Source organism: Tursiops truncatus, chromosome 19, assembly GCF_011762595.2.
Source record: "Tursiops truncatus isolate mTurTru1 chromosome 19, mTurTru1.mat.Y, whole genome shotgun sequence".
In the NCBI taxonomy this organism is placed as follows: Eukaryota; Metazoa; Chordata; class Mammalia; order Artiodactyla; family Delphinidae; genus Tursiops; species Tursiops truncatus.
The window spans coordinates 46528624-46551037 of record NC_047052.1 but is presented as its reverse complement, the minus strand read 5'-3'; the positions used below and the strand labels follow the sequence as shown (position 1 = coordinate 46551037).

The 22414-nt window shown below is 53.3% G+C and overlaps 1 protein-coding gene across 6 annotated transcripts; it reads left to right on the top strand.

Moving 5' to 3' along the window:
- Positions 1-63: 63 nt before the first annotated feature.
- Positions 64-21665, top strand: COQ8B (coenzyme Q8B). 6 transcript variants are annotated; one of them, XM_033844308.2, is made up of 18 exons: positions 64-314; positions 792-849; positions 1155-1280; positions 1721-1796; positions 3812-3916; positions 4053-4172; positions 4313-4379; positions 6521-6598; positions 9219-9341; positions 9483-9568; positions 10809-10949; positions 11038-11119; positions 12090-12183; positions 14121-14262; positions 14413-14520; positions 17452-17517; positions 20417-20503; positions 20991-21665. In XM_033844308.2, the coding sequence occupies exons 4-18, from the start codon at positions 1794-1796 to the stop codon at positions 21270-21272; spliced, it is 1584 nt and encodes a 527-aa protein (XP_033700199.1). In that variant the 5' UTR covers positions 64-314; positions 792-849; positions 1155-1280; positions 1721-1793; the 3' UTR covers positions 21273-21665. The 6 variants fall into 6 exon arrangements, with proteins under 6 accessions (XP_033700199.1, XP_033700197.1, XP_033700198.1 ...); XM_033844306.2 differs by having other exon boundaries at positions 750-849; XM_033844307.2 differs by lacking the exon at positions 1155-1280.
- The last annotated feature ends 749 nt before the right edge of the window (positions 21666-22414 follow it).

Genomic DNA, 22414 nt, shown 5'->3' with positions numbered 1-22414 from the left:
TCCCGGGGAAGGCCCCGAAGCCCCGCCTCGCCGGACGTGACGTAAAGGGGTATGGGCCTTGTCTGGCTCCTCCCCTCTCCATTCGCGCGGTGAACCGCGAGCGCCTGGAGCTAGTCCAGGTTAGGTGTGGGGCGCCGGGATCGTGGTCCCGATCAGTGGGGCCCCTCGCAGCACCCTCGCAATTAACCCTACGTCCCCACACCCTCGAGTGACTAGTTTAGTCTTCCTATAACCCCCGGCGACGAGTCCGGCAGCGCGCCCATTCTTCACGCAGCGCCGGGAAGGACTTTCGAAGAGTTGGGAATTCTACTTGCGTGAGTTCGAGACCCGCCACTGCTAGTTCCTAGCTGTGTTACCTTGAACGAGTGACTTCCTCTCCCAACCCCCTGCCCCAGCCCCAGACTCAGTTTTCTCACCTGTAAAATGAGGATACATTATATTACTTTACTGTTTTGAAAAATGTGTGTTCAATGCCACAAGAGCCAGTCACTTTTACCAACTGGGAAACTGAGGCCCAGAGCAGTGAAAGAATTTGCCTAGGGTTAAATGACGGGCAAAACCAGGGTCTTAATCTCTGAAGCTAGAACGCCTGGTTTCAAAGCTTGGCTGCAGCACTTACTTCCTGGATGACCTCTCCCAGCAGACTTGTCTCTTCAGAGCCTCCATTCCCCCATCTGTAAAAAGGGTTGTTATGGGGATTTTTATTTATTTACAACAGCATTTACATTTGTATACTTGCTTTGTGCCAGGCGCTGTACTTACCGCTTTGTACCCAAAATCTTGTAAGGTAGGGTTGATCATCATCCCCATCGCACCGCCAAGGAAACAGAGGCACAGAAAGGCAAAGCGGTGAGTCAAGATCACACATCTAGGGAATTCTGACAGTCCAATGGTTAGGACTCTGTGCTTCCACTGCAGGGGGGCTGGGTTCGATCCCTGGACGGGGAACTAAGATCCCGCAAGCCGCCTGGAGAGGCCAAAAAAAGGGGAAAAAAAGATCACACATCTCCGTTGTGTAGGTTTGAACTTTGGCCCATCTAATCCAAAATTTAGGTCTTTGGTCACTATTGTTTTTTAATATTTTTTATTTTATTTATTTTGGCCGAGCCAGGTCTTAGTTGCAGCATGCATGCGGGATCTATTTCCCTTACCAGGGATCAAACCCCGGCCCCCTGCATTGGGAGTGCCTTACCCACTGGACCACCAGGGAAGTCCCTTTGGTCACTATCGAGTGATACAACTTGATTTTGAGGCTGGGGGTGTTGGAAGAAGAGCCGGAAGTAAGAATATTTTCTGTAAATCAGTCCCGCCTCTGCTCAGAATCCTCAGTGGTTGCCATTCTACTCGGGAAAAAAGCCACAGTCTTCACCATACCTGAGCTGGCTCTGCTTACCTCCCAGACCTCATCTAATCCTTTTCCCCTCACTCACTCTGCCCATTGGCATCTTTGCTATTTCTCTGAGATATCTTCAGCACAGGGACTTTACACTGGTTGTTCCCTCTGCCTGGAACATTCTTTCCTCAGCTATTTCAATCGCTCCTTCCCTCACCTCCTTCAGGTCTTTACTCAAACGATGTCTCCTCAGTGAGGCCTTTCCTTTCCACCCTATTTAAACGCACACTCTTCCCTCCTCTCCCTGCCCTTCCCTGGTTTGCTTTTCTCTTTAACAAGTGTCACCTTATTACATGTACTTATGTATTTTATTGTGCCTCTCACCAGAAGCCAGCACCAAGAGGGCAAAGATTTTTGCCTGTATTGTTCCTTGCTGTGTCCCCAGTGCCTAGAAAAGCAAATGGTAAGCGCTCAATAGAAATTTTGAAAAGAATAGTTTTTCTATAAGAAATTTCTCTCATGTATAGAGCTCTTGTTCTGTACCAGCTCCGTGCCAACCTCTCTACAGACACTGTTTCACTGCATCCCTTTCTCACCAACACTGAGCAGGAGGGGATGCCATGGCCCCACTTTATAAATGGGGACACCGAGGCTCAGAGCTCTGCCAGCCTGTAGTCTTTGCTTGTAGCCACCAGGCTATTTGATATGATCTCATGTATCTGATACCAGGCTTGGTACCATGAGTCACAGCCCTGTAGGATAAGTTATTGTCATAGGTACTTTTTGTATATTTTGCCCCCAAGAGTGAGCTGCCACCTCGCTCCTGAGTCAGACCCTTGTGTCTGGAAGAGCACAGGGGGTGGTTTCTGTTTTGAAACAGTCACCTGGAAAGGGGCATTGGGCACAGACCCAGGGCTCTAAAATGAATCATCTCTTTACAGACCAATGGGAAGTCATAGCAGGGTCCCCCTAATGCATCATACAGGCTGGGAAGCTGAGATCCAGAAAGTGTTGAGGCTCTTCTGAGGTCACGTAGCACAGGGACAGAGACTTCTGTCCTGGAGCTAGTCCAGGTTAGGTGTGGGGCGGTCTGATTCCTGACAAAGGAAGGTCAGGGAGGTCTGATTCCTGACAAAGGGGGTTAGACAGGGTTTGGGGGAGGCAGTTCTGTGTGGGGAGTGTCATATCCTCTCTCCTCCCAGCCAGCTGCTTCTATTCCAGACTGTGAAAAGAGGGGTGAGTCAGTTTATGGGGGGGGGCGGGGAAGCAGGCTTTAAGCCCGTCCTCCCTCCCCCATCAACAACACACACACCCAGATGGGCCGGGAGCCGGTTTTCGGGATGCCAAGGCTCCTGAGTCAGCACGGGGAATCTTGGCCGAGTGTGTTCTGGAAAATGTCAGGCCTACGGGAAACAAAGGGCTCCCACTCACCATCCTGCAGGTGGGCGGGGAGCTGAGAGAGCAGGGTGTAGGAGGGAACAGGGGCCCAGCGTGCAAAGGGCTAGGTGTGAGGGGGTGCATGCACACCGAGGGAAACAGCTGGTGAGCAAGGCAGGGGGGTTATATGTGCAAGGGAGGAGGTTGGGTACCAGGATATGGGTATTTGAAGCAGAGGGTGAGTGTGCAAAGTGCAGGGGCTCCATGTGAAAGGGAAATGTTTGCTGGGAAGATGTGTGTTCAAAGGAGAGATGTTGAGCCTACTAGGGGTACAAATAAGGAAAACGGAGGCTGACAAAATGTTCGCGCAAAGGAGAGGTGTGGAGTTTGTAAAGGAGAGGAATGTTTGTAAAATAGACGGGTAGGAAACTAAAAGGTCCGCCGCGGACAAGGCACTTTGAAGTGAGTGGAAGGGCACAAAATAGCACGTGAGCGCTTCGGCTGTGGCCCAGCCCACCCTACCCTACCCTTAGGCCGTGGCCCAGCCCACCCTGAGGCCCCTGATCTGCTCCTCCGTCATTCGCTAGCTGACCGGAGGGGGCGGGCATGAGAAGCCTTCCAGAAATGCAGGAGCCGCCCCCCGCCCCCCTCACCCCGCGCGCATAGCTGACCGAGCCGGGGAGTGGGTGCTTAGCAACTGGGGGAAGTACCCAGTAACGGGGTTGGTAGGGGGGAACACCGGAAGAGTTGTGGGTGCCTAGCAACCGAGGGGAAGGCGGTGCCTAGCAACGATGGGGGTGCTCAGAGGAGTGGAGAGGTAGCCCTGGAGGATCTGTGGGTTTCTAGCAACAGGGGAGGACCTTAGCAACGGCGCGGAGTGGGACCAGGGGAAAGTGGTTTGAAGAGGTGTTCGGGAAGAGCTATGGGATCTTAGCAACGAGAGAGGGAACCAGGCGAAACTGGGGGCCTGTTAACAGGGGAGGAAGTCTTTGGTGGTGGGAGTCTTAGGGTGGACACGGAGGAATGTGAGGCAAAGATGGGCAAAGCAGGGAGGTCAGTCCCACAATTCCTACCCGAATAATCCCTCCTCTTCTCCCCCAGACAATGTGGCTGGAGGTGGGGGGCCTACTACGGGGGACCTGTGGACAGTGGGGCCGGACTACTGGTCGGCCTTGTGGGGCCCTGGGGCCTGGGCCCCTCTGCTGGGTAAGAGGCTGGGGAGGGGTCTCCAAGGGGAGGAGGCTGAGGGAGGCTTCAGGGAGTCAAAGGACAGGGAGGGGTCTAAAGGGGCCAGGCTGATGGTACGTTCTCCACTCGTTACCGGTGTTCACGTCTCTTGCAGGGGCCATGTGGGGGTCCTTGGACCCAAAAGCTTCACCAGGATGGGCCTGGCAGGGGCCTGGGTGAGGAGGACATTCGCAAGGCACGGGAGGCCCGGATCAGGAAGACAGCCCGGCCCCAGGTATCATTGCCCCACACCCAGCAACACCCATGAAGGCAGCTGGCCTCCCGAGCTTGGGGAAGGGTGTGGTGGCAGGTTGGTTGGACTTCCTGGGTGCTGTGTCCACCTTTTCCCGCTCAGACCTTCTCTCCGTTTCCCAGCTGAGTGACCGTTCTCGAGAGCGCAAGGTGCCCACCTCCCGCATCAGCCGCTTGGCCAACTTTGGGGGTAGGTATGACTGTGGGAGATTGTGACCTAGATCAGAGGAGGTGACATTTACACAATGAAGCAAGGGAGAGAGTGGATCAGAGACAGAGAGAGGAGGGAGAGATGGGAAAAGAATGAAGGCAAAGTCCTATAGAACCAAGAGAAATAGAGAGGAATGTTGTGTTTATTGAGAACTTGGAATGTGCAGGGCCCCATACACATGTGGTCTCTGCACTGAATCAATGAGTGTTTGTTTCCGTTCTGTAGATGAGGAAGTGGAGGCTAAGGGAGGTGAAGTGACTTGACCCCGGGTCATGCAGCAGGATTATTCAAACTTCAAGTCACAACCTGCATGAACTAATTTTCTTTTATTTATTTATTTATTTATTTATGGCTGTGTTGGGTCTGCTGCGTGCAGGCTTTCTCTAGTTGCGGCAAGTGGGGGCTACTCTTCATTGCAGTGCGCGGGCTTCTCACTGCAGTGGCATCTCTTGTGGAGCACGGCTCTAGGCGCATGAGCTTCAGTAGTTGTGGCACGTGGGCTCAGTAGTTGTGGCGCACGGGCTTAGTTTCTCCGCGGCATGTGGGATCTTCCTGGACCAGGGCTTGAACCCGTGTCCGCTGCACTGGCAGGTGGATTCTTAACCACTGCACCACCAGGGAAGCCCTGCATGAAATAATTTAGCAGGTTGCAACCAGCATTAAAAAGAAGAATGGAGGACTTCCCTGGTGGTGCAGTGGTTAAGAATCCACCTGCCAGTGCAGCGGACACGGGTTCAAGCCCTGGTCCGGGAAGATCCCACATGCCGCGGAGAAACTAAGCCCGTGTGCCACAACTACTGAGCCTGCTCTCTAGAGCCCGCGAGCCACAACTACTGAACCCACGTGTCACAACTACTGAAGCCCGCACACCTAGAGCTCGTGCTCCCCAACAAGAGAAGACACCGCAATGAGAAGCCCACGCACTGCAACGAAGAGCATCCCCCGCTCGCCACAGCTAGAGAAAGCCCGCGCGCAGCAACGAAGACCCAACACAGCTAAAAAAAAAGAAGAAAAGAAGAAGAATGGAAAATATGTGTACATGTAGAGTAAGGGAAAGTCTTGTTTCATGAAACATTATATATATATCGGTCTCTACTGGTTATAATGCGAACGTCTTCTTTACTGTGGATCATGGTTCAGGTTTTAAAGATACCGATTGAAGGAGTCAAATGCACTGGTTAGACCTTTGGCACCAGGCTGCGTGGGGTTCAACAGGTGATTCTGCCGCATCCTCACTTTGTGACTCTGGATAAGTTACTTAACTTCTCTGAGCCTCGATTTCCTTTTCTGTAAAATGGAAGCTTTTCTGTAAAATTTCTCTCATGAGGGTGTGAGGACAAGATGAGTCAATGCATAAAAGGCACTGGGAATGGTTCCTGGCATGGAGAAAAGTGCTCAGAAAATGCCAACTACAATTATTTACAGAGATGGTGACAGTGAAAGAGGCAGAGTGACTCGAGATGTCTTTAAGGACAAGGAGACAGAGGAGGCAGAGGAAATCAGAGCCGGAGAGCTAACATCCAAAGGAGGAACTGAGGGAAAGAGGCCTAGACAGACATGCCAGGTGGACGGAAGGGCAGAGGTGGAGAAATAACTGACTTAGAAAAGGAGAGGTGAGCATGAAGAAGAGGAGATGTGGACAGAGAAACAGGAGTCATAGGAAGACAGAGAGTCCTGGGGGGATCATTTCGGGGCCTTCTTACCCATGGCTGCACACTAGAATCACTGGGATGCTTAAAAGAAAAAGAATTCTGAGGCCTCATCTCAGGCCAGTTCAACCAGAACCTCAGTGGTAGGGCCTGGGCATTGTATTTACAAAAGCTCCTCACATGACTCTGTGTGCAGCCAGGGGTGAGAACCACTAACCTGGGAGACAGAGACAAGGAGAGAAGGATGGAGAAAGAGGTAGTCTCACCTCCAAGGGAACCTCAAGCAGGGAGAAAGTGAGTAAGAGACTGATTTGGAGACAGAGGGATGCAAAGAGCTGACTACAAAGAGTTGGGAGACAGGTATACGTAAAGAGAGACAGAGAGGAGAGAGGGTCAGCGGGGTGGGGAGGGGGTGGGGGAGGAGATCTCCCCAGGGCAAGTGGGCACTCAGGCTCCTCTCTCACTCCCCAGGACTGGCTGTGAGCTTGGGGCTGGGAGCACTAGCTGAGATGGCCAAGAAGTCCCTGCCCGGAGGACGTGTACAATCAGGTACGTGAACCATGCTGCCTGGGTCCACACCCTGGCCTTGCTGTGTGACCTGGGGTAAGTGGCTTCACCTCTCTGAGCCCCGGTTTCCTCAACTGGAGAATGGAGCTGATGATAACATAGCCACCTCTTAGGGTCATGGTGGAGTGCTCAGAACAGGGTGAAGCTGCTGTCAGGATGGTGTTGAGTAGAAGCAGGTCATGAGAGAAAAAAATGTAAGCCATCCAGAGTTGAGTGCTTAACTGTGACCAGGAGAGGAAGTGTGAAAACGGGAGTGCCGGTGAGGATCTGTGGACAACAGAGACAGACTGGGCTGTGTAGAGATCAGCATTTGTGGGTACGATTCCGCAACATGTCGATGTCTTGAAACAAAAACGGGTGGATATTCTAGATGAAAAAGAGACTAGAGAGGTAATAACTGACAAATGGAACGTGTGAGCCATGGTTGGATGTTCGAAAAGAAAATAACTATGAAAGACTTCTGGGTGGGCTTCCCTGGTGGTGCAGTGGTTGAGAATCTGCCTGCCAGTGCAGGGGACACGGGTTCGAGCCCTGGTCTGGGAGAATCCCACATGCCACGGAGCACCTAAGCCCGTGAGCCACAACTACTGAGCCTGCGCATCTGGAGCCTGTGCTCCGCAACGGGAGAGGCCACGACAGTGAGAGGCCCGCGCACCGCGATGAGGAGTGGCCCCCGGTCGCCGCAACTGGAGAAAGCCCTCGCACAGAAACCCAACACAGCCCAAAAAATAAATAAATAATAAATTAATTAAAATTAAAGAAAAAAAGAGAGATAGAAATCTAAACACTTTCAAAAGAAAAGACTTCTGGGGACGATTGGGAAAATCTGAATATGACTGGGTAGTAGGTATTCAAGAATTAGCGTTAATTTTCTTGGGTGCGATGTTGGCACGGTGATTGTGTAGGGGATTATTATTATTCACACAAGTGGAGTGCAAATCAGTCAGCAAAAGTATTGGTCAGTGTCTGGGTACACACGCACAGATAAAGTGGGTGAGGCAGCATGTTAGAACATTGAATCAGGTATTCACGGTGCTACGAATGCAGTCTTTCTGTCTATTTGGATCTTTTTCAAAATAAAAAGTTGCGAGTAGGACTTGCCTGGTGGCGCAGTGGTTGAGAGTCTGCCTGCTGATGCAGGGGACACGGGTTCGTGCCCCGGTCCGGGAAGACTAGAGAAAGAACTAGAGAACTAGAGAAAGAACTAGAGAAAGCCCTCGCACAGAAACAAAGACCCGACACAGCCAAAAATAAATAAATAAAAATAAATAAATTTATTAAAAAAAAAGGAATGTAGGACTGATCCATGCTATCGTGTGGTTGAATCTTGAAACACTATCCTAAGTGAAAGAAGGCAGAGACAAGAGGCCACATTTTTTTTTTTAAGGCCACATATCGTATGATTCCATTTATCTGAAATGTACAGAAGAGGCAAGTCTACAGAGATAGAAAGTAGATTAATAGTTTCCAGGGACTCAAGGGGAGGCAGATGCGGGAAATGGGAGGGGGTAACTGCTAACAGGTTAGCAGTGATGAAAATGTTCTGAAATTGATTGTGGTAATAGTTGCACAACTGAATATACTAGAAGCCATTGAACTGTGCACCTTAAAATGGGTGAATTATATCCTATATGAATTATATCTCAATAAAGCTATTAAAAAATAGAATGAGAACCCCAAGAACTTGTTTATGTGGGGTTGTATTTATGGATATTTGCTGTATTAGAGATTAAAACTGAAAAAAATTTTAAACACAAGAATACACACACACACATGCACACACTCTCTCTCTCCATCAGCTGTCAGAGAAATGACAGCATCACAGGTCACAGCTTCTGGAAAACTCTACTGAACATTTGTGGGTGAATGAGAGTAAAAAAGGGCAAATAACATATTAATATTATTATGAAAATAGTTCTGATCTCACAGACCCTCCTAAAGGGTCTCAGGGGCCCCCAGAACACACTTAGAGAATTGCTGCCCTCGTTCTCCAGAAGCTCTTCTCGTGCCGTATTCTGGTACCTCCCCCCTCATTAAGGGTCTCCACTGTCTTGGCTTCTGACCCCCTGAGATTAGTTTTGTCTGTTTTTGCTCCTTTATACGCACGTAATCAGACAGTGTATTCTCGTATGTGTCTGGTTTTTTTGCTCAGCATTCTATCTGAGAGATGCATCCATGTTGCTGTGAACGGTTGTAGGTTGTTTATTCAACACTGTAATAGTCACCCTGTGACTATTCCACAATTCCTCTGTTCATTCTACTGATGGTCATTTGGGTTGTTTCCAGCTTGGGACTGTTATGAATAATGCTACTGTGAGCCTTCTTGGAGTATCTGTTGGTGGACACATTTATGCCTTTCTCTTGGGGATATACCTAGGAGGCAAATTGCATCAGGTATAGGTGTGTGCTTTACTGGAAACTTCCCAGCTGCTATCCAAAGGGCTTGGGCCATGGCAGTCTCATCGGCAGTGTCGAGGTGCTCCACATCTTTGTCAACACTTGGTATTGTCTTTTTTGCCTTAGCCGTTCTGGTAGGTGTGCAGTGGTGTCATACTGATTATTTTTGTGGTTGCCATACTAATGATTATTCTCTCCACCCCAGAGGGAGGCTCCCGGCCGGGCTCCAGCATTTTCCTTTCGGAGGCCAATGCCGAGCGGATTGTGCAGACCTTGTGTACGGTTCGGGGGGCTGCCCTCAAGGTTGGCCAAATGCTCAGCATCCAGGGTACAGCATAACCCTTGACTCCTGACCCCTGACCTCAGTTCCACCCTACCCCACCTACCACCAAGCCCCAACTTCAGACTCCCACAGGGGCCCCTCCTGGCCTCTCCCCTCACTGCTTCCCTCTTCCCGATGTCTCCCAAGACAACAGCTTCATCAGCCCCCAGCTGCAGCGCATCTTCGAGCGGGTTCGCCAGAGCGCCGACTTCATGCCCCGCTGGCAGATGCAGGTGAGCGCCCAGAGGGGGAAAGGCTGGCGAGGGAGGCGTGCCCCACCTGCCTGGCCCTCCTGCCTTCATGGCTGTGCTCCCCGTCTCACTCTGAGCCTGTGTCCCCCTCTGTTAAATGGGGACCACTAAAGCACACGTCTCATAGGATTGTTGTGATGAGTAAATGAGAGAATGGTGTAGAGCACTTAGTCGAGTTCCTGGCAGGCTCAGGGCTCTGTCAGGGCTGTTAAAGTGGCGGTGAATGGGCTGCCCTGGTGGCGCAGTGGTTGAGAGTCCGCCTGCCAGTGCAGGGGACACGTGTCCGTGCCCCGGCCCGGGAAGATCCCACATGCCGCGGAGCGGCTGGGCCCGTGAGCCATGGCTGCTGAGCCTGGGCATCTGGAGCCTGTGCTCCGCAACGGGAGAGGCCGCAACGATGAGAGGCCTGCGTACTGCAAAAAAAAAAAAAAAAAAAAAGCGGTGAAGTGCTGTGGTCAGGGACCAGACTTCGGGAGTTCAAACCCTGGCTCTGCCACTTACTACCTGTGCGGTTAGACGTGTGGCCTGCCCTCTCTGTGCTTCAGTTACCTCATCTGTGATCGGTGGTAGTGATAGCAACGGCCACATCATGGGGCTATGGAAATCAGTGTATGTGTAAAGCACTTTGAAGGGTCCCTGACACCCCGTAAGTGACATGCAGGTGTTACCTGTTCTTATTACCGGTCTTTTAATTAAAGGAGAGAGTGTCTGTAAATAGACTGGCACAGCGCCAGGCACTGAGTAAATGCCTGGGCAAGGGTGTGGAATCCGGAATCCGGATCCCTTGCCATGTGACCCTGGACAATTACTGCCCTTCTCTGAACCACTTTATATAGGGCCCAGCCCACAGGAAGCTCTCTCTAAATTTTAGTTCTTCTTTATCACATTAACTTTTGAGTTAATAATACAATATATGGGTATAATGAAGGATTATTGTCAATCTTAACCTTACATGATAGCAATCCACACATCAGTCTGCACAGCCTTGGGAGTATGGGCTCAAGCTGGGCCTCCCAGTCTGCCAGCGCCTGGCTCATCACCTTGGTCAAGAGGTCTCTCTGAGCCTCAGTTTCCTCATCTGTAAAGTGGGGTAGCGGCCAAGAGCTTGGCCCAGGGCCCCACGTGTGGTGAGCGGGGTTATTAACGTGCAAAGCGCTCAGCACAGAATGTGAACCCGGCTGCCTGAAACCATGGTGATGATTGTCATGACCACTATCCCCAGAGAGTTCTGGAAGAGGAGCTCGGCAGGGACTGGCAGGCCAAGGTGGCCTCTCTGGAGGAGGTGCCCTTTGCTGCTGCCTCAATCGGGCAGGTGCACCAGGGCGTGCTGAGGGATGGGACAGAGGTGGCCGTGAAGATCCAGGTGAGAGGGGAGGTGGGGCGGGGGTGGGCTGGGCACCCGGCCGCCCCAGAGGGGTGACTCCCATCCTCCTCCCCTTCTCCCCTCCCAGTACCCAGGCGTCGCCCAGAGCATCCAGAGCGACATCCAGAACCTGCTGGCGGTGCTCAAGATGAGCGTGGCCGTGCCGGAGGGTGAGGCGCCCAATCCACCCTGACTGTGGGAGGGTCGCCCTGAAGAGGGAGAGCGGGGCTAGATGGGGGGGGCGGGGGAGGTGGAGGGCCAGCTCGGGGCAGGGTGTGCCCTTGTGTGTGGGAGCCTGAGTGAACGCCTCAGTCTGCGTGTTTGAGACAGAACAAAGGGACACCGCGGCGGGGAAAGCCCAGAGTAGTATGGGCGTGTGAGAAAAAGACAAACTCAGAGATGCCAACAGGAGCCCAGACAGAAATCCAGAAACAGACACACAGGGGGTGTGTGGAGAGGGACTGGAGGCCTGAGAAAGAACCACAGAAACAGGAAGGGAGCGTAAGTGGGACCTCGGGTGTGTGTCACAGCATGTGAGACAGCGCCTGGGGGAGATGGAGCAGAGGTGTGTGTGTGTGCGCGTGCGCACGAGAGAGCGAGCGAGGGAGAGAGGGAGAGAGTCAGGCCCAGAAGTAAGCTTCAGAGACACTGAGAGCAGTGTGAGAGAGTATGAAAAAAAGGACAGAGAGGGACTTCCCTGGCGGTCCAGTGGTTAGGACTCCACGCTGCCAGTGCAGGGAGCCCAGGTTCGATCCCTGGTCAGGGAACTAAGATGGGACCTAAGATCCCACATGCCACGAGGTGCGGCCAAAATATTTTTTAAAAAGAAAAATGGACAGAGAATAGGCGGCAGATGTGACTATGATGGGGGCCTAAGGACCGCTGTGTGTGCCTGAGAAAGAGACCCGAGCAGAGAGGCTTCCGTGGAGCCCGCAGTTGTGTGAAGGACAGGGGGAGTGCGTGGCCAGACAGTGAGGGTAAAAGGCATGAAGTGGACGGGGTGAGGGACGGTGAGACAGGGACAGAGTGAGAGGCACGACTGGCAAGAGAAGACATCCCTGAGTGGGAGCCTGAGGGGTCGGGCAGGGGGCGAGGGGCAGGCTGTGGCCTTCCCTGTCTGACACGGCTGCCGCCCCTCAGGCCTGTTTGCAGAGCAGAGCCTGCAGGCCTTGCAGCGGGAGCTGGCTTTGGAATGTGACTACCGTCGTGAGGCGGCTTGTGCCCAGAACTTCAGGTGAGCCGAGGCCCCTACAGGCCCCTGGAGGCCCCCTTCCTCCCTCCAGCTTCCCTCCTGGGCTGAGAGAGAGGTGGATGCCCTCACAGCCTCCGGCAGCTGGAGCCCTGGGGTAGAGCTGACAGACTCTTTCTCTTCATTTGTTCATCCATCCATGCCTTCACTCATTACTTCGTTCACACCCTGTGTCCTCTGTGAGCTTAGGCAGGTCACTTCCTCTCTCTAAATGTCTCTACTTTCTCATCTGTCAAATGGGACGCAGAACCACTGCAGTCTGATGGGGGAGACAGACTTGTCAACAGGCACTCCGTCACACGAGATACCGTTACACCCACCAGACTAACAGAGATGAAGCAGTCTGTCTGTGTCAAGGGTTGGAGAGAACGGGGCTCCAGGGCATCCTTTGTACACTGTGGACAGAGGGAGAAATTGACACAAGCATTTTGGAGAACGGTTGGGCATCATCAAGCCTCAGTGTTCACATCCAACCCAACAGTTGCGCTCCTGGCTAAATACTCTAGTGACCCTTAATGCCAGTACACGCCATCAGACTTCGAGAATACTCAGAGCCGCAACAGCCCCAAACCGGAAACAACCCAAATCTATCAAATTCATCCAACAGGGTGGATAAATAAGTTACGGTATGTTCATCGGCACAATTCGTACAGCATCAAAAATGAATGAACTACAGCTACATGGAACAGTGGTTGTATCTTAGCGGCGTCATGATAAGCGGCAATTAATTACACCTCGGTGAGACCTTCCACAGCGTGGAGCATGGCCCACACGTTTACTGAGCCCGGCTCTGTAGATACGAAGCCAGAGAAAGGGCAGTAGAAGGCAATGGTTAGGGGCATGGACTCAGATGTGGGATCCAGTCAGGATCCAGTCCTGGGTCAGCCCTTAACAGGCTGGGTGGCCTTAATCTGCCCAGCGGCCTTAGGAGAGCATCCTCCTCAGGGGGAGTGAGGATAAAAGGGAATTGTGCTGACTGAATGCTCAGCAGAGTCCTGCCCTGTGAGGAGCAGATCAAACGTCAGAGATCTGATAAACAAGGACAAAAATACAAGCCCCCAAAGCAGGACCTGGAGATGGAGAGTGTCAGCTGGGCTGGGCCAGAGCACTCCAGTGTGGGATCTGGGGAGACCACCACCTCACGGGATTTCCCAGTGCTCTTAGGATAAAACCCACATCATTTCTCATTTCCCGGCTCCTCCCCATCTCCCTGTCCGCCCACCCCCCAACTCCAGCCATCCCACAGGTCCCCAACCAGAGGCCTCGCTCATATTCTTTGCCTCCCAGATATTGCGTTGACACACCTATCTCAATCTATCATTGGTCTGTTTGTTAGAGTGTGGTCTCTGCTGTGTGTGTTGGGGGGTCACGCCTGGGGCTCATCTACTGCTCTGTCACCCAGCATCATCCAGCCCAGGGATGGACACCGAGAAAGGTTCTTTCCCTTTATTAGCCAGTGTTCAGAGTAATGACTCCAGGGAGTGGCCAGTGAGCATCACTGTGGACTCGGAGATTTGTATACGAGTGACTGTTTTTTGGATGGATTCATTGATAAGTTGATGAGAAAGTCATGCTCACCAAGCTTAATGAACACACTGAGTTCATCCCGGGGTGACCAACGGAGAAGTGTTTCCGGAAGGGAGGTGGTAATTGGGTCTCCAGCGGCACCCAGCTTAGGGGCAGACACAGAGTGGGTGCCATGGAGATATTTGGTGAATGAGTGAATGAGTGAAATGTCTGAATGAATGTCCATCCAACCAGGTATTGGCCATCACTCCAGACAGACAGGAAAGAGAAGGGCAGGAGGAAAGGCAAGACCAAGACTGTTCATGGAAGACTCCTCAGAGGAGGGGGAGGCCTCGAGCAGGGCCACAGGGGCCTGAAGTGTGAAGTCCCATCCCCGCCCCTCCCATCTGCCCCAGGCAGCTGTTGGCAGACGACCCCTTCTTTCGGGTGCCAGCCGTTATTCAGGAGCTGTGCACGACACGGGTGCTGGGCATGGAGCTGGCTGGAGGGGTCCCGCTGGACCAGTGCCAGGGCTTGAGCCAGGACATCCGGAACCAGGTACATGGGGCTCGTGGGACAGTAGGGAGGGTGCTGCTCTGGGGCACAGCTGGCAGGGCAACCCAGACCCATGGTCCTTCTCCAGGCCTCAGAGGGCCTTACAGGGGCACATGGCTCTGAGATGTCTGTTGCTCCTTCTTCCCACCCCAGATCTGCTTCCAGCTCCTGAGGCTTTGTCTTCGGGAGCTGTTTGAGTTCCGATTCATGCAGACGGACCCCAACTGGGCCAACTTCCTGTATGATGCCTCCAGCCACCAGGTTGGTCCCTTGTGTTGTGTGTCAGGGTACGTTAGCTGCTGTAACAGATATTCCCTGATGCGGCAGTAGCTCAACACAATAGTAGGTGATGACCCAGGTAACAGGCCGGAGTGGCCCTCCTCCATGCAGTGAGCCAGGGACCCAGGCTGCTTCCCTTTTGTGAGCGTGCTATCCCCTAGGACTTGAAAGGCTCTCCTTCCAGTGCAAGGGGAAAGCGAGGTTGAGAGGGTAACCCACTGTCTAACCGCTTTGGCTGGAAGTGACCCATCGTTCCCTTCACCATTCCACCGATAAGAACTGGTCATGGGGCTAGTCTAGATGCAGGGGCTGCTGGGAAATGGAGTCCCTGGCTGGGCAGTGGCTCCCTGGTGGCAGTGGAGAAGAGGGAGCACCACTTTTGCAAGACAGTCATCATTACCACACCCATCATTCATTTAGAACACACCAAGCACCTACTGCCTCTTGAAAGTGATGCCAAGACAAGCTGATCCTTGCCTTCCCAGAGTTCCCAGTCCAGTGCAGGGACCCATCACCAGAGAGTGTGACCAGTAGTTAATCCCTTGATGAGGAAGCACAGGCGAGGGGCCAATGATGGGGGAGGCACAGGGGGCGGTGGGAAGCCAGGAAAAGTGGCTGACCCTGCCTGGAGTGGGTGGGGCCAAGGAAGGTGAAAGCAGAAAGACAAGAGGAGGACAGCCATCCAAGGAGCAGGGAGGAGCATACTTGGCAAAGGACACAGGCTGTCCAAAGGCCTGGGGGCGGCAGTTGGGACTGAAAAACTCTCAGCGTGCATGGTTGCTAAGTGGCTCTCCAAAGTGATCTGTGCCATTCTGTCCCCAGAGGGGTCTTTCTAAAACACAAATCTGGCCAAGCTGTCCCTTCTACAGCTTCCAACACCCTCAGGATCAAGTGAGCCCTGTGCTGAGTGTGACATGACCCCACTTAGTCCAGCCTCAGTCCCTTGACACCCTCTTCCCCCCGAGTGCACAGACAGCCTGCATCCCTCCAAGGCTCGCACCCCAGGGGGGGTGTTTTCCTTCCTCGGGTGTGGTGATAAGAGGCCTGACGTCAATTTACTGGGTCTGAACAGCAGTTTTTGTTTTAAAAGGATAGAATGTGTTGCAGATGGGAGGGATGCATATTATTTCAGGACACTTTTGTTTTATGTTTATATGTGCATGTGCACTGGTGCCCAGGACAATCTGCATTTCTTTTTTTTTTTTATAACTTTATTTTATTTATTTATTTATTTTTGGCCGCATTGGGTCTTCGTTGCTGTGCGCGGGGTTTCTCTAGTTGTGGCGAGCGGGGGCTACTCTTCATTGCGGTGGGTGGGCTTCTCACTGCGGCGGCTTCTCTTGTTGCAGAGCATGGACACCAGGCACGTGGGCTTCAGTAGTTGCAGCACGTGGGCTCAGTAGTTGTGGCGCGTGGGCTCTAGAGCGCAGGCTCAGTAGTTGTGGCACACGGGCTTAGTTGCTCCGCAGCATGTGGGATCTTCCTGGCCCAGGGCTTGAACCTGTGTCCCCTGCATTGGTAGGTGGATTCTTAACCACTGCACCACCAGGGAAGCCCCTAATCTTCATTTCTTGCTGTGGGTTATGATAAACAGTTTGAACTCCACTGTTGTAGAGAAACTTACACACATGTTCATGGGGTACTGCTTTTTTTTTGCCGTTTTTTAAACATTTCAACTTTATTTGGTTCATTTTATCTACATTATTTTATTTACTTATTTTAAATTTTTAAAATTAATTAATTAATTTTTGGCTGCGTTGGGTCTTCGTTGTGGTGCGCGGGCTTCTCCTGTTGCGGAGCATGGGTTCTGGGCGCATGGGCTTCAACAGTTGTGGTTCATGGGCTCAGTAGTTGTGTCTCACGGGCTCTAGAGCGCAGGCTCAGTAGTTGTGGCACACGGGCTTAGTTGCTCTGCGGCATGTGGGATCTTCCCGGACCAGGGATCGAACCCGTGTCCCCTGCATTGGCAGGCGGATTCTTAACCGCTGCGCGACCAGGGAAGTCCCTTTTTTTTGAATTTTATGTTATTTATTTTTTTATACAGCAGGTTCTTATTAGTTATCTGTTGTATACATATTAGTGTATAGATGTCAATCCCTATCTCCCAGTTCATCCCACCACCACCTCCCCACCCCACCCCACCCCGCCCCGCCCCTTTCCCCCCTTGGTATCCATACGTTTGTTCTCTACATCTGCGAGCACTGCTTCTAACAGCAAAACCTAGAAATAACCACAGTGCCCATCAAGCAGATAACTATGATATATTCATGCAACAAAATCTTACACGGCGGTGAAGGAATGAATGAGCTAGAGCGATGGGGATGCATTGCAAAACCATGTCGAACACAAAGAACTTGCAGCATAACTATTATAAATACCATTTAAATGACGTTTTAAAATATGCAAAACATTAGTATGTTTTGTTCATGGATCCACATATGTATAGAAAACATAGCAACACGTGCATGGGAATTTCAGGAAACAATTTAATAATAAAAATAATTTCAGGAAAGTGGTGACCCTGGAAGAGAGGGTGGGGACGGGGGGAGGTAGGATCAGGCCCCACTCAGACTGGTAGGATTTCATATTTTAAACTGGGTGGTAGGATTTGTGGGTGTTGGTTTTACTTTCCCATATATTTTATTATTCTCCAGATTTTTTTTTCTGAGCCTAAAACATGTTATTATAAAAACAACTAGGACCCCAAAAATAAAAACCAGGTCCCTTCAGCTTCACGTGGGGGTGGATTGATGTGTGGAGACCGGAAGCCAGGAGCCCAGGGGAGGCAGCTGGGCGGGGACTTGGGCCGGAGGGGCAGCGTGTGGGGAGAGAGGGACAGACCCTGGCACCCCCATAGACAATGGGGAGCACTGGTGGACTCCCAGTGTCCCTTTCACCATCCTTCATTTCCAGGTGATCTTGCTGGACTTTGGTGCAAGCCGGGAATTTGGGACTGAATTCACAGACCATTATATCGAGGTGAGTTCCCCCAATCCTGGAGTCTCTGAAGGGTCGAGCCTCAAGCCAGATAGTAAGGCTTGTAGAGAAGGAGAAACACAGTATCTGGAATGAAGAAATAAATAATAGTGATATTAATAGCAGCTAACAAATACCAAGCACTTAATATTATGTCAGGCACCGTTTTAAGTGCTGTACATGTGGTAGCTGATCTGAACCAGAAGCAACTCTATGAGGTGAGGACCATTTTTAACCCCATTTTACAGAGGAAGTGACTGGGGCTCTGAGACGTTAAGTCACTTGCCCAAGGTCACAGCAGCCCTGGGATTCAAACTCAGGGAGTCTGGTTACACAGCCCATGTTCCCAACCCCTCACTAGCTGCCTCTTAAGAGAAAGGCCCACGATGGCCAGCCTGTCACCCCCCCACACCCGATGCTGTCCAGGGCCTTGGTGTCCAGCCTTGTGCTCACATACCTCCCCTCCAGCTGCTCCCTAGTGAGCAGTTCTCTCTTTGAGAAGTGTTTCCTCACTTTATGTTGCCCGTCCTTCCCACCCACAGAGGTTGATTTGTCTCAGAGCCCACAGAAAACACCATCTCATTAATTTGTTGAGATTGGACATTCGACCTGGGTCTTCCTTTTTTTTTTGGTTGCGTTGAGTTCATTGCTGCATGAGGGCTTTCTCTAGTTGTGGCGAGCAGGGGCTACTCTTTGTTGCAGAGCACGGGCTCTAGGTGCGTGGGCTTCAGTAGTTGTGGTGCACAGGCTCAGTAGTTGTGGCCCACGGGTTTAGTTGCTCCGTGGCATGTGGGATCTTCCTGGACCAGGGCTTGAACCCGTGTCCCCTGCATTGGCAGGCGGATTCTTAACCACTGCGCCACCAGGGAAGCCCCTCAACCCGGGTCTTCTAATAACTGGGTCATCAATTCAAACGTTCTCTGACCCCCCTCTGTGCCTAGTCCTATTCTAGACGATACTGGGGACAACAGTGACCAATGCAGTCCAGGTCTCTGCCTTCACAAAACTCACAGTCCAGTAGGGGGACAGAAAGGACCAGAGTGGTCAGGGCTGGGATGGGAGAATCACGGGGGACTGAGGAAGACCGGATGAGGAGCCTGGCCTGACCTAGGGGGTCAGGGAGGGCTTCCTGGAGGAGAAGACATCAGAGTTGAGACCTGACGGATGAGGAGACCAATCAGGAAGAAACTAGGAGGGTACTCCAGACAGATAACATGGGCAAAGGCCAAGGGGTGGAAAAGGATATTCCGACTAGAGCAGCACTTCTCAAACTTTAATGTGCACGAGAACCCCACCGCCACCATGATCATGTCAAAATGCAGATTCTGGTCTGGAGTTAGGCTTAAGGTGCTGCCTTTCTAACACGCTCCCAGGTGATGCCAAAGCTACTTGTACAGGGACCGCACTCCGAGTAGTAAGATCCCAGAGGACCAAAGGGAAGTTCACGTTTGGACTGGGCAGGCAGGTGGGGACAGAGCAGGAGCCAGCAGTGAGGCTGCAGCCCAGTCACGCTGGACCTCGGAAGCCATGCTTTGCACCTTGTACTTTATTCGGGTGCCCTGGGGAGCCGTGGAAGGGACTGGAGCAGGGGAGGGACATAGAATTTGGAAATTCCTGAATAACGAGTGGTCTTTTAAGACGGGCCGGGAGCCTGGGCGGGTGGGGGTTGGAGGGGGTTCTGACCTGAAGACTGGGGGATGGTGGGGCCACCCTTTAGATGGGGACGAGAAGGAATTGGTAACCCCCTCCCCCCCCACACACACACAGGCTCCTTGGGGCCCTCTCTGCAGGCCACTCGAGGCACAAAGCCGAGGCCTCTCTGGGTAGTTGGGACATCCCCTGCCCCTCCCCACCACAGGCCTGTTCAGCACGGCCCTCCTGCCGCCTCCCCAGCCTTTTCCAGTTTAAGAAAGGCCTGTCACACGGACCCCCCAAGGACCACAGGCGTGACAGATGGCCAGACAGGCTGGGGCAGGGGGAGCTGGGACGGAACAGGACCGCCAGATTTAATCCTGTATTCCCCTTCCTCCCAAGAAGGGGCAGCTCAGTGGTGAAGGGTTCGTCCCAGTTCCCCTCCTCTCCTTGCTGTTCCCCACTCGGAGCCTGTTTCCTCGTCTGTGAAGTAGGGACCCTCCTCTTTACCTCTTAATAGTAATAGTAGCTCGTAATATTTATGGCCTTTCCTACACGCGGCACTGTGCGAAGCACTCCGCAGATAGACCTCCTTCATCCTCCAAGAACTGGCAAGGAGGATGCTTTCATCATCCCCACTTCACAGACGAGAAAGCAGAGGCCCCAAAAGCAAAGTGACTTGCCCCAGAGTCAGCCAGCAAGTGGCAGAGCCGGGATGGAGCCCAGGCTGGCTCCCACTTCTGTCTGTCCGTGTGCCCTCAACTCCTGCCCATCCTGCTTAGCTCCAAACACTGCTTTGCTGAACAAGGGGTTTTCACCAAAGGCCTCCTGAGTGAGCACCACTTGGGACTAAACCCAGCCGGGATCCCTGCCTTCCTGGGGCTCCAAGTCCAGGGCAGGAACCAGGCATCAACAGACATCAAGCAGGTGATCACAGAGATGGCAACCTCAGAGGCAGTTCTGGGTCATGATCACATACTTGCCCAATTAAGTGTTTGGACCCATGGCTACCACTTGACATCTGCTTTCCTCTGTGCTGTTTCACTGTGGTAGTTTCCAGCCAGGTGGGCAGAACACCTGACCACTGCAGCCCCAGGCTCTGGAACAGTCTTGAGAGAGACACAGACAGGGGTAAGGTGGGGAAGGAGAGGCTTCTAGGTGAGAGGGCTTAGGTAGATGAGAACAGAAGTGGGTACTGGCAGGGCCCAGCTTCTAGCTCCCACCTCCAGACCCCTCCTTGAGTCCCTCTGACCCACATCCGTCTCCCCAGGTGGTGATGGCTGCAGCCAACGGAGACAGAGACCGGGTCCTGCAGAAATCCCGAGACCTAAAATTTCTCACAGGCTTTGAGACCAAGGTTGGGAGAGTAGGGGCTGGTGTCTCTTGGGGGGAGTGGGGAGCTGCTTCTCTCTACTGGGGAAACTGTGGATGAGTGAGGAACTCTAAGGGGGGCTGCTTATCTGTACCGGGGGTTCTGGGGAGCGTGAGGGAATGGGGGCTGCTTGGCTACTCGGGAATCCTGAGAAAATGGGCACCACTTATCTGTTCTAGAGGGAGGAATGGGGGACTGCTGGTGGATACGGGGGGGGGGGTCGGGGAACAGAGGCTGCTTCTCTGTTCTAGAGAGAGTGAGGGCTATTTGTCTACTGGAGGCCCTGAGAGGACAGGAAGGGACCTTTCTTTTGGGAGGAGTAGGGGGCTGCTTGTCACTTAGGGGCTCTGGAAGGGGTGGAGGCTGCCTATTACTCTCTGGGGAGTTGGGGGCTTGTGTTTATACTTGAGACTCTGGGGGAATGGAGGGCTGTATGTCCACACTGGTTGCCTCTGGTTTCCCCGACCCCTAGGCATTCTCGGACGCCCACGTGGAGGCCGTGATGATCCTGGGGGAGCCCTTCGCCACCCAGGGCCCCTACGACTTTGGAGCGGGCGATACTGCCCGCCGTGTGCAGGGCCTCATCCCTGTACTGCTGCAGCACCGGCTTCGCCCACCGCCTGAAGAGACCTATGCCCTGCACAGAAAGCTGGCGGGGGCTTTCCTGGCCTGTGCCCGCCTCCATGCCCACATCGCCTGCCAGGACCTCTTCCAGGACACCTACCACCGCTACTGGGCCAGTCGCCAGGCATAGCCACTGCCCGAAGCCTCCTAACCAGAGGGATGTCTGCTCCGACCCCTCAGAGACTCCATCTCGGGATTCCAGCCCCATAGCAGGCCATCCCCTGCTCTGAGGCCTCCTTCCCTCTCTGCTGCAGGTCTGGGGACCCACCTTGGGCTTGGGACTAGGGAACTCCAGCTTCATAGCCCCGTATCCTGCTCTCCCCACTCCAAAGGGAGCATCCAGGAACTCCACCCAGCTATTAATTTATGTCTGCCAACATGTGAGAGAGCCTTAGGCCCCTCCGCACTGCCATTGTGGAGATCAGACTCACCTAGACGGGGAGCCCCTGACCTCTGCGTCAGGTCTCCCCCAGATGTGGCCGGTGTTTGAATCTTCGGTCCTAATAAAAGTGGCCCTCCCCTTCCCCCAGCTCTTTTCTCTGCGCTGAGGCGGGAGGGAGAGGAGCTCGCAGGCTGCCTCCAGGTGCAGATGGCCAGCCCCCCTCCTACCCTGTTGTCTGAAAGCCCCAGTCCTGCCTGGGCCATCTGTTGCGGGGACCCTCCTTCTCCCCTTTCCCTACCCCCCACCCTGCCCCTTCCGCACGTGCTGACCACCTGCTCCGAAGGCTGTGGCAGCTGAGAAGGCCTCCCACCCCCACCCCCAACCCCACCCCCCGGCTCCGCCACAACACACACACCACCTCCCAGCCTCCTGGCTCCCTCCACTCGGCTCCCAGCAACCTCGCTTTTGCTAATGGGCCTTAATGCCCCTGCCAGCTGCTTTGCCAAACCCACAGGATTGGGCGGGTGCGGGGGCACTTGGGCGGCCAGAACCGCTCCCCGGTCCCAGCCTGGCGCCCCCGCCCCCAAAGCTGAACCGATCGCGCACCAGGACGCCGGGGTCTGTTCATTCCCCCTCTCCTGGCAAAAGTGCCTCGTCACCGCTTCTGCCCGCCCCCGCTGGGCTGCGAGAACCGTGGGGTTAGCTGGAAGATTTGGGGATGAGAGACCGCGAGGCGCCTCCCGAAGCAAATCTTTCGGACGCGGAACTTAGGGGGATCTGAGGTCAGGGGTCACGGAGGGGAAGGGAGCCCACGCCTGGATGGACCTAGGGGAACGTGTCAGCGAGATTCACGTGCGTGCTCAGCCCAGGACTGGCCAGTGGGCGTGGCG